This window comes from Taurulus bubalis (genome assembly GCF_910589615.1).
Source record: "Taurulus bubalis genome assembly, chromosome: 16".
Taxonomy (NCBI): Eukaryota; Metazoa; Chordata; class Actinopteri; order Perciformes; family Cottidae; genus Taurulus; species Taurulus bubalis.
The window spans coordinates 7,666,674-7,678,765 of record NC_136604.1 but is presented as its reverse complement, the minus strand read 5'-3'; the positions used below and the strand labels follow the sequence as shown (position 1 = coordinate 7,678,765).

General features: G+C 44.0%; 1 protein-coding gene across 2 annotated transcripts in view; it reads left to right on the top strand.

The window, feature by feature from the left end:
- Positions 1–12,092, top strand: part of LOC306749163 (RNA-binding motif, single-stranded-interacting protein 3) — a gene marked incomplete at its 5' end in the record, with an annotated part of 261,463 nt that overhangs the window by 232,240 nt on the left and 17,131 nt on the right. For both annotated transcript variants that reach the window (XM_079232420.1, XM_079232421.1), the window contains 2 exons: positions 1,377–1,473; positions 6,223–6,273. In XM_079232420.1, the coding sequence (XP_079088546.1) occupies positions 1,377–1,473; positions 6,223–6,273 (148 nt within the window). The remainder of the gene's footprint in view (positions 1–1,376; positions 1,474–6,222; positions 6,274–12,092) is intronic.

The following is a 12,092-nucleotide window of genomic DNA, read 5'->3' as shown; positions in this document are numbered from 1 at the left end:
AGTCGGCATCCTGATCAGTTGCCCGAACCACCCCGACGGGCTGCCTTTGATGGAAAGGAGCAGCTGCTCCCTCCAGATGTGTGAGGTCCCTACCCCATCTCTAAGCGTGAGCCGAGCCACCCTATGGAGGAAACTCATTTTGGTTGCTTGTATTCGCAATCTAATTATTTTGGTCACTAACCAAAGCTCATAAGTGACCATAGATGAGGGTTGGAGTATATATCGACCGGGAAATGAAAAGCTTTTTCCTAATGGCTCCAGCTCCCTCTTCCCCACTATAGTTCGGTACAACTCCTGCATTACTGACGCTGCATCTACCCACCTGCCGATTTCACGCAACATTTTACCCTCAAGTCCCAGACACCCTTGATCGGCCTTCGATTCCGAGGTGCTTACTCTCACCCCGGGCTTCACATTTGTCTAAAAACCTCCCCAGTGGGTGCCGGGTGCTGGAGGTAGCAGTCTTATTAAGCCAAGAGAACCACATCATCTGCAAAGAGCAGAGAAGCAACATTTTCAGATAAAACAATGTTAAGTATGTTTTTTGATCTGGGTTGAGCTTGATCTTGAGGGGGCTCACAGGACATTTGTATTAAAATACAATGCAATGCACAACATAAAGAGCTCATCCAGTATCTTGAAATAGAATGGGTCTTCAAACCCAACCTGTCTAATATACTCGGCCAGTAATATGATCTTCAGCTCAGGTGACTGTTGGATATTCCACTTAGCCTCCCAGGGGATCACTGCACCATGCGGTTGCTATAAACCTTCGGCAATGAGATAGAGTAGCGAAGCCGACCACCTCACTTCTCTGCAGCTCATGTCAAACCGTATAGCTTCTTGAAATGCAATGAGTTTTCCCCAAGCTCATCCTACAAGAGCGCTGCTTAAAGCCAGCCAGGCAGCACAGCACAGTGTATAGCCTTAACACTAGAGTCCACATTGGGGGGAAAAATGAAATAACACCACCTACTTTATACGATGACAAAACTCAATCTGATGTGATAAAACCCGACTTTTCAATTGAGAACGCTATGAGACACTTCATGAAACTTTTATGTGGCGTTCGAAATACAATATAAGGCCACGTGTTTGCCCTGAACAAGCTGCAGGATGAATCGACAGTGTGTTTGTGTGTGTGATTGTGTGTGTGCGCTGTGTTTGCAAGTGTTTGTCTCTTCTAAAGACAGAGAAACTTTAGTAAAGACAAATATCTGTCAGATAATGCATCATTTTTATATCAAGGTAACATCATTTCCTGCTTACATTATATTCTATATACCTATTATGAATTTGACAAACTAATTCCGCTGTGTCCTCTCCTCTTCCTTTACCTCCTTCCCCGCTTTCCCTCCCTCTCTCTCCCTCCTCAGGTTCTACTCCTCGCCTTACAGCATCGCCACCAACCGCATGATTGCACAGACCTCCATCACGCCCTTCATCGCTGCATCCCCCGTTTCCACATATCAGGTGGGCCATAATACACTGCGTTATGGGTAGATTGCTGACCGTGTGTGTGAAATAGGAGGGTTTGCTTTGTGTGAGGGGATGGGAGAGAGGGGGCGGCCTGCAAAAGAGGTTCTCTCTTCTTCTCTCATCGTTTCTCCGCCACTCCAGCTGTGCTCGATGACATCTGTTTTGTAGGCGGCAAACACAACAGGCATCAGAAAACAAGCTACTTTTTTTTTTAAAGGAAGAAAAAAAAAGAATAAAGACTGACAGGGTAAAAAATGAAATCAACCATCATGAATTAAAGTGTCTATGAAAAGCAACACTTTCCTCCCTCCCAGTTTCCTGACCTTTTTTGTCCTTCCTCAGTTGCTAACGCAATAAAGTAGTTTTTGGGTTGTTGTTTTCTTTTCACTAACTTGGATACAATCGCTTCCTCTTCCAAAGTGAATTTCCACATCCCTCACAGCTGTGATCTGTGGAGTAATGAAAGAGAACAGAACAGGAACGTGAAAATTGGCTGTGTGAGATGTCAAGAGCGTTAACCGTTTTCCGTCGCCACGCATTTCACGCAGCACCCTCTGCCGAATCGAAACATCAAGAGGCACTGCCACCGTGCCCTCTCGCTCAGACACTATCGCTTAACATCGGCTCCGTTTGGTATGCAGAGACAGACAGACGAGGATAGTGAGCACGCAAGAGGAGATTAAGGATAGATGCGGAAAATAGAAGGGACAGATGGAGAGAGAGAGAGACAACTACGGAGAGGAGGACGGATAGCGCGGGTGGTAATGGTGGCGATGGCTCGGGTGGGCGTGCAGAGGAGGGGTGTTGCTGAAGGTTGCTGTGCCCGTCTTTGAGGCACGCTTGATTTAAACTCTGGTCCAGTACCTGCAGTGGAAGGGTAGGGGGAAAGAGGAGGAGGGAGAAAAGTGGGCCAGGGCGCGTCTCTAATCCGCTCTCGGAAGGCTTCCCAAATTGATTTATCAAAAACAATGGCCAGGCTTTTGAGGAATATTAATCCTCACAGTTTCAATATCGGGCAGCTCTGCCACCGCTTCCTGTAATATTGCCCTTCAGCCAGTCACGGCAGGAAGGTGAGTCCTTCATCTTCCGTTCAAGTACAAAGAGACAGAGGAAAAGGAAAAAGAGAAGACAAGCCAGGCAGTCACACACACCAGACAAAAGGAAATCGCTTCCTTTTATGGTGCAAACTACTGCCTTTGTAATGAAAATCTCCAGCTGCATAGAAATGACGGTATATGCCATTTCTTCTTTTATGTTTATGTTGAGTGGATGTCTTTTGGAGCTACTAGTTTGGTGGCATTGATTTATCGAATCTGCAAATCAACCCCGCCAACAGCAGTGTTCTGGTGTTCTTTCAAGCCTCCCGTGGGCTCAAATGATGATTGGCTTTGTTTCCTGGAAAAACAGCTTTGATGATCCACATGACAGGAGCCAGCCGAGGCCAGATCTCTACCAAGATCTCAGCTGGTGCCGCCAGCCAGCCGGGCCTGGTTTACATCACTGGCCCTGCAGACTGGCTCACTGGCTGACTAAATATGTGGCTGGCTGGCTCTCTACCTAGCTGACTGGTTGGATGGGTCGGTGGCCAACTGGCTGAACGGCTGTCTGACTGTTTGTTTTTTGTTTTATTGGCTGACAGGCTGTTTTAATTGGTAACACAAGCTGCGAAGTTCAGCCAGCGGTAGGTAGCTTCTCAGGTCAAGCACGGCATAACCTCCTCTCCCACTGAACCTGCTCTCGCTATAGAACAACTGCTCCTCACTAACTGTATTCTACTTACGGTAGTAATCTGTCAGAGTGGTTTTAGGTCCTTTGCGAAGAATCTAAGTCAACTCACAAGTCAGTCAGGACAAGTCTTCAGTGTTCCTGGTCCCTTTGAGCATTTTACATTCATTTTCAGCCAATACCAGCATGAATGCTTTTTAGTCGCCGATCCCTGATGATGCTACATTGTGAAGTCTGGGTTGAAATTAGCACCAGAGCTAACGGCTAACAGTTAGTTGTAGATGTTTTCACAGAAATATATTAGAGGTTTTAAAGGCAGAATTGTGACATGTTTAACTTCCTAGCACTAGCTCTAAGCAGAGTATCATACTTAATTAAAACTATGAATGTAAAGATTTTTGTATTAATAAGATACAATCTTTTATTTGTGAATGTACATTGTTCTGCAAATTCCACTATAGATGACTATAACAAAATAAAAGGAAAACATTTTTTGACGATTTTATACTAGCCTTATATTATTTTTCAAGGTGATGTTGAAAAAAATAAGTTTCTTTTACAAAAGAACAACAAAAACTATGTTGTGTCGGCCAAAATGGTTCCTTTTTTACTGCTGATCCGTTGCGTGACTCAAAACCGTGATACAATCCAAACCGTGACATTTGTGATCCGTTGCCCCCGACATTCAATACAGTACAGATAGCTCTCCGCCTGCGGCTGTCTGGCTGATTCAATATTGTTCTATGATAGACCATCATTTCCATCAGAGAGAGAGAGAGAGGCTGCGCTCTCACAGTTGTGCGGCAAAAGGCAAACAAATTGAACTTTGAACCCGAATACTCTGACCTCCACAACACACAATCCAATCCAGTTCTGCCATTGTGGAGAGGCAAATAGTTTTGACAGCCTACATTTTACAGTCGAGAAGTTCTGTAACCTCGTTCTCTGATTCCTTATATCCAGTTATCAGTCGTAGTGCTGCAGCAGTGTCGGGCCGTCAGGGCCTGCTAAGCCTTCTCTGGTGGCCTAAACAGAATCACAAAGTTATAGCTATTTTATAATTAAATCGTTTTTCACAAATACACTACATGTATTATAATCATTTTTCCCTATTAGCTTATTTTCTCATTGCAAAGCTCCTTTCTTGTCTGTTCCTCAGCTTCTGGCCACAGCGCGGGCGCGGCTTGGCAGCTGAGAGCTCATCCAATCAGATTTCACCTCTGTTTCTCTATGGTAGAAAAGCGGGTTAAACTGGGGGGTATGTTACTGGTCTGCAGTATCCTAGCTGTGTAATGCTCCTTCATTCTACCCATGCAAATTATTAATGTAATCCGCAACTGCTGACAGTGTGCAAGATGGGCCTAATCTCAGTCAGGTGTACAATCTCTATGAGTTTTAAAGCATGTCAGATGGTGCAATGAATGTCTGGTGAATCGTTAACCTGACCTGCCAGATGGTTTGTTACACAGAACCATCTGAGAAGCAGTCAAAAGAAAGTGTTTGGAAAAGGGCACTTAAAAAAAAAACACTTGGCAGGTGATCGGATGAACCATCTGTCAAATCAAAGTCTTACAGACGCGAGTTGGGAGACGAGCAAAATCTTCTTTTCCATCGAGAAAAGCCTTTGCTCTTCTTTCAATGAAGAAGTACTCTTCCGTTCTGATAGTACTGATGCTATTGTGGCATCTCTGCTAACCTCCTCAGGAGCCGCCATTATTGTTGAGAACGAACAGTCGCCTTGCGCACACCTAAGCCCCGCCCCTAGCTGCCTTAAGGCCTACAAGATGCTGATTGGTCCACAAATGACTTGAAGCCTGACGTGATGGATCTTATGTGATCTCGCAAATCTCGCGTCGTCTCACAACATCGCAAACAACTATAAATAAATATTTGGCAGCTCTCTAGTGGATTCTGGGTAATTTTATTTTGCATTCTGATTGGTTGGTTTGCAGGCGTTGGTCGTCGCAGTTATCACATTGTGTGATTTCTGTTCCTTAATTTCTGACACGTCTTTGGCCACCAAAGCTCTGAATCGTCCGTGAGTGGACTCCAAACAAGGGTTTTTGATTTACAACCAAAGATTTCACCACATCTTTTAACATCGGTCTGGGACGGCCCAAAGTCACAAAGGGGCCTTGAGTCATAATAGTCTATTAAATAAATCACATGATGGTCATGCCTCATCTTGCGTGAAGATAATGTGATTAAAGATAAGCTTTCTCTGTGTCTATCCCGTTCAGCTGGGGAGAACAAATACTGCCATGTATACACAAACAGACTTGGCTTCATGTCGTAGAATACCAAGCTTTGTTTAGGTGTGGATCCAAATCACGCGTTTGGGTTGGCACAGAGGATTGATTGCTCTTATAGCAGATTATTCCATGTTTGTCTTTGTTTAATCTAATCATTTTACCAGGATCAGTGGCCAGCCTGTGTATTTGTCCGTTACAAGCTGTCTAATTCCTCTCTCCAGCACATCTGAAAGCTCTGTTTGTTCCTCTATTCCCTCCAGTCTCTTGATCATTGTCTCTGCCACTGTTTCACCATCTCTTTAACTTTCCACATTTGTGAATATGCGTGTCTGTCTGTGTTTTCCTACGAAGAAAAGCTCTGTCCACCACTCTCAAATTATCTTTTTTCTTTTCTGTTTATTTATAAACATGCAACAAGCACTGGGCATTGATGATGTAATAGAGAAGGAACCTAATTAATGGGCTCCATGCACAAGTCATACTGTTGGCAATTATGAGAAGGCAGGAGGGAGATTTGCTGGCTCCAGACTTTCAAATTCTTTTTTGTAATTCTTTGGCACAACTTAATCTGTGTAAAGTTCAGCCATTTTGGTGCATTAAAACCAATGCAATCACTTTAAAACCTCCAGACTCCAGAGTATTTGAACATATTGTGAATATTTGAACAGCGTTTATTGCTTTATGTGGGATAAAACTTGGATTTGACTAAGCTTGAGAAAAATGTATATTGTCACCATCATTTCACACTTTCTGTATTTCTCCGCAGGTCCAGAGTACGTCATGGATGCCTCATCAACAATATGTTATGCAACCTACAGTAAGTACTTTACCCTAGCCTTCAGTTTCTCCTTTCTGCATTTTTGTTGAAGTTGTTGAAAGGTTTTAGTAGGAACTCGTTAAAAGAGGTATATTTCACGTTTGTGCTGAAAATAGTTTACAACATGGAGGATTTTTTCATATATAATAAGGGCAAATTGAATGATTTGAAAATAGATTCTGTCTGGCGGAAAAAACATTTCAGCCACATTCCTTCCTCCTTGCATACATGCACATATCATCAAAGTACCACATGACAACTTCTTATAACTAAATGATTGCACCACTTTTGTCCTGCAATTACTATAAAGGTATATGATTCTGTTCAGATAACCACATGTTTCCATCTGTCCCAAGTATACAAAACACATTGGGTTTTATTTTTTTGGTTGGGAGTTTATAGGTGTTGGATATGCCAGGAAGCGATTGAGCCTCATTTACCAGAGAGCAGCACAATACAGACGGGCTGTAGACTGTTGCTCGGGGTTACCGGCCCAAACAGCAGACAGGGGAAAATTATTATTAATTAGATTTAGTTCACCAGCAACACAGTCTGCCACAGTGGAACGGAGGTAGTCAAACTGCATCCAGCGGTATCTATCCTGTACGCTCATGTAGTTTTGTTATTTCAGCCAGTCTGCAAATAATATCCACACGAGTTATTTAGTATTTTCTTCACCGGCAAATTTTTTTTAATTAAAGGTTTCACTTTTTAGTTACAAGTCAGACAAGAATGTTTTTAAAGGCTCTTAATAGCCCAGTGTTTATAATCACTTGTTTTGTCTCCATGATTTCTGCTACGTACCAACAGTATTGTTTGGAATACATCCCAGATGTGCTTCCCAAATGTTGTAGCAACAAAGATCATTAGTGGTTTGGTAAAATTGTTTTTAAGGTTGGGCTTTAACTGATCCGAGCTCCATGAGTGTTTCCGTTATGTTGCTTAGAGGTTTTTAATCATTCTGCCAGAGGCTTTAGCGTTTGCTCGAGGCATTTTGTGGCCCCCGAAGCACTGAACCAGACAAGGGCACACGTATTTGATTCCTTACAATCATCTCACTGTTCCACAGACACAAATTAGCTCAATAGACGTCTTACTTAAAGCGTGCTACAGCACAGTGCGCTGCACTACAATATAGAGAGCGCTTGAGTAGTTCACACAGTGGCGTAAAGGATATATCGTATGAAGGAGTTATACTACGATGGGGTGCATTATAGTGCAGTACATAATAAGCATGTGTCAGTAAGTTATTTTGTCTTTTAAATTAAATCTTTACCCTGGCGGTAACATAAGTTATTTTGTGCTGAGGTTACCTCTAATGAATCACACAGGTGCATGATTTAACTCATGCTGTTGCATCAAAGTTCAAGTTTTTATAGATTATCATCCCCAGAATAATATAACATTGTAATGCAATTTTGTCTACATTAATCAGTTCTGATTCCCTTCGTCAGGTTAGTTGTTGTTGGCCAGAGTTAACCCAGAAGGTCAATTTTCAAGTGATGCAAATGTTAAGAGGCATTTCTGTTGCTACTTTAACTGAAGTGTTTTCCTTCAAGCCTCCATGAAAGTGTCAATAACATGGTTTGCATTGTGAGTACATAAGATAAAAAAAAAAACTGCTTGCGAGTCCCTGTGATTGGAAAATACTGGACTCTACAGCTAATGGTCCAGCACTCACTCGCTGGAGGACTGCTCGACCGGCCGCACGGCTCTCAGCTGTGGCCATTTAGCACTCAGTCCTACCCATCTCACTTCCACTCCCGCTGTGGGACAGTGCACATGTAATCTGGTCGCAGCAGGCCACCAGCTAGGCCGACACACACACACACACCCACCCAGCTGCAGCTGCCATCCAAGCCACTCCGTTTGCCTTCCAGCCATGCGACCTCCCGCCTGTCCTCCGAGTATCTTAACTCATCTTCTTCTCTCCCCTTTGCTGCCAGGACTGCACATTCCTGGTGATGCTTGTTTCACACAGGATTAAAGTTAGCTCGCTAAAAAGCTGACTGTTTTTGCTGCTGGGTGGACATTATTACAAAGTGAAAGACAGATATTTTTAATAGCTGAACTGCCCTGCATGTGCAGTGCTGTGCACACATGCACAAAAATAAATCTATATGTGTCCGTGCATCTGGACAATACCAATACTTTGGTATATTTAAATGTGTGTACCATTTCCTTCATCTTCTGGCAGAATAGTCTCTTGTTTTATGGTAGACAGACTGTGCACAGCCGCATCGTCTATGTCCGTGTCACTGCTCATGCTTGCCTGATTCATATTTGTGTACACTGCATGTGCTATGCAGTGCCATATGTGTGGTCCTTCCTGGTTGTTCCCAACCAGACCGTACGGCTGCCTGACGGCCCTCCATCTTCCAGCCTTATGTTGTGAGGCCTCTTGGAGCCATTGGCAGTGGCCACCAGTCGGTAGCTGCATTGTACTGTGGTGTACATCTCATCACGCCAGAAGTCGCCATGTGGCCGTATCCGTCCCCATTGTGTTCCAGTTCTGTCACCAAACGGCTGCTAGTTGCTAACCCCAGCTGTCACCGGCATCACTGGATCATAGCTACCAATCTGTCTCCCTTTATGACCCACGCTCATACCCGCTACATACACAGTAGACGGCCCTTTACACACACACACAGCCTGCCACCAGCTCAGTGACTAACATCAAATTACCCAAGCGTGCTAGCTTCAAGAGCTCAGGGGCCTACTCAAAGCATTAAAAACCAATTGATTGTGCTGCCGTTTGGCCGGTCCCACCACGCGTTGCGTGTTAAACCAATGGAGCGTTGTGCAATGGCGCTACTGGTGTCCAAGCAATATGGAGGCAGTGGAGCATGGAAGGGGAAGGGGTCACAGCCAGCCAGTCAGATATCAGAATAGACTAGAACAGACACAAGTGTGTGTGTGTGTGTGTGTGTGTGTGTGTGTGTGTGTGTGTGTATGTGTGTGGTGTGTGTGTGTGTGTGTGTGTGTGTGTGTGTGTGTGTGTGTGTGTGTGTGTGTGTGTGTGTGTGTGTGTGTGTGTGTGTGTGCATATTAGTCAGCCCAATAATAAATGAGCAGTCACTCATTCACTTATATAGACCTTTTTATTGCCGTATACTTCCTGTCAGCTATGCCTTTAACAAACTACAAACGGGGCCCATTTCAAATGTTTTTCTTGTCAATTTTGAAAAGGCTAAACTGTTGGAAAGTGAAGGCCAGGTTCCATTATGGGATCATATTTACTGAATAGCATTCTCTGTTAAGGTACATGGCTGTTGGTTTTGATATAGCAGTTAACGCTTACTAATGCTTTTTGGCAGAAAATCGATGCATGTTGAAGTTGAGAACAACTTGTCCAAGAGTTCGCTTATAGCACAGTAGAGAGAGAACATTGCAGCTTGTACGCTTCGGCAAAGGTGTTTGTTTTCTATCCGACTAGATTAAGTTTGACAAGTCCATTCATACGAAACTGAACTTCATCACCGAAGAGGAGCCGGCGCTTTGGCAGCAGGAAGTCAGAGGGAGTGAGGAGAGAGAGAAATTTGTTTATCCCCAATTAATGGGCAGAATGCACTGGGCGTGGAACTTTATCCAACTTTTAAAAAGTGGACGGCATAATGAGGTTGCAGCTTGTTCTTCAGCGCGTCATTCTTTTTTCTTTTCCTCCTCTGTTCATCACTTGTCTTCCCTCTCTTCTTCTCTCATGCTGTCTCTCAGATCTTCTAATGCTGTGCTCTGTTTGGCAGTTTAGGCGTGGGATGTCAGACCGCTTTCCTTTTGCTCTGATATTTGGTCAGCGGACCTTGTAGCAGAGGGGATGAAACGAAAGAACCAAATGCCCCAAAAGACAAATACGCCCATGTGGCTCGCGCACAGATGCGCCGCCATTCTTAACACATTCTTAATGGTAAATCTCACTGACATATAGACATCATTAATCACACACGCGGACGCTCAAATGCACTTCCCTCTGCCAAAGAGCGCCGGAGTAGCTGCAGTGCCAGCCAAGCGCAGCATGGCTGTCTTTCCCCCGTGACTTATCCATCCTTATTTCCCTCCTTTTCCTCACTGCGGACTGCATGTGCTTCAAGTGTGTATTTGCCGGCATGCTTTGGCCCTTACACACAGAAGGGGAATTATTGAATTACACCCCGGCCAGTTCTCCCTGGCCTCGGCTTTAAATATCCGTTTGCTGGGCCTCTTAGAATTTAACCATAACTATCTGCCCTCATCGGATGGGAGGGCGAGTCGGTGCACTGTGTGATACCCATCTTGACACGTAAAACGTTCCGCGTATTCAGAAGGGGAACATTATGTTGGGCTCATGGATTTGACTGCCGAGGCAGAATTTGAGACGGGGCTACGGTCGTCCTTGAGCTGCTCTCGCTGCTCTCGCTGCTCTTCCTCTCCTCTCTTTATCTTTTCATCCCCCTCTCCCGTCCTCATTCCCTCTCTACTTCTTTCTATACATCTTCCTGTTTTTGTCTCATTCCATCCCTCCTGCCTCTCTCTCTCTCTCTCTCTCTCTCTCCGTCTCTTTCTTCTCTAATGCCCTTTCAAATTACAACTGCAGCTACTGTGCCGGTGCCAGCAGAAAATCGTCTGTCCAGGGTTAAAGTTGCATTCATATAAGAGAGATATTGTTGCAGTGCCACAGGGTGACTGAGAGAGAGAGAGAGACTGAGCGGCTGCATTTTCACTATAAGCCTTTTGGTATTACTTTGAAAAATGTTGCGATAGCAGCAGAAACACATTTTGAGACAAAAGCTGATTTACTTTGGTGGACAGGCTTTACTAGCTCACTGTGTTTTCAAAAAAAAATTGGATTTCTAATCTTTTTTTCTTTTGTAAATAAGCTAAATATTCTGGAGAGATCCTTGAGTGTGAAATGATCCATTTGTCTACAAAAGACAGTCAGAGAACGGTTGATCCAAGCATGGACAGAAATGGACCTCCCACGAAGACATGACAAATACTGTTACATGCTTCTTAAAGCATCTTTATCCTCTCTTGTACGCATGCAAATACCCACACACACACACACACACACACACACACACACACACACACATACATACACACAGTACAAATCCATTAATCCATACAATATCCTCTTCGAGTTAGTGGATTCTCTCTGATAATGACCTTATTACTATGAGCATTTTACGGTCATTATCAATAGTAATAGGGACTCAATTAATTTGTGCACAACAAAAGCAACAGTGTTGCTCTGAACGAAGTAAATCATAGCCAATCAGAAACATATGTCCCCATATTTTTGACCTGTATTTGTAGCCTACAGCACCTTTTCTGGGGTAAAACATTTCATTGTAATTCAATCTGCATCCTCTCAGATATTGCACATGATTGACAGACAAAATGAATCAATAAGTGTCTGAGGATTGATCCATCATCCCTCTTGTTGTCATTTCATTGTGGAGGACTAATAGTTACACAGTAGATAAACATCTTTGCCAGAGGTGAGAAATCCTTCGTCGGTATCTGGCTCCAAATGTGCACGACTGTTTCTCTGCTCCTTCCGTCGTGTAAAATGAGCAGTTCACCTTCCTGGCTCAGTCCATGGCACGCTGTGTCTTCTAGACAGACTGTGTTGGTAATACAAGGGCAGCCCTGGTAGTCTGTTCGCCCCGAGGAGGGATTCATGCTGCGGATTAAAGTGAAAGACCCAGGATGCTGGCTCCCTTTTTTGGGCTTTCCTGAATAGAAAGGTGCCTGAGGGTATCTGGAATCTGTGGTCACAGTCGAGGTAGTTGAAACAAAAGTCATGGGTGGCTATTGTTAGGCTTATTAGAGCACACATA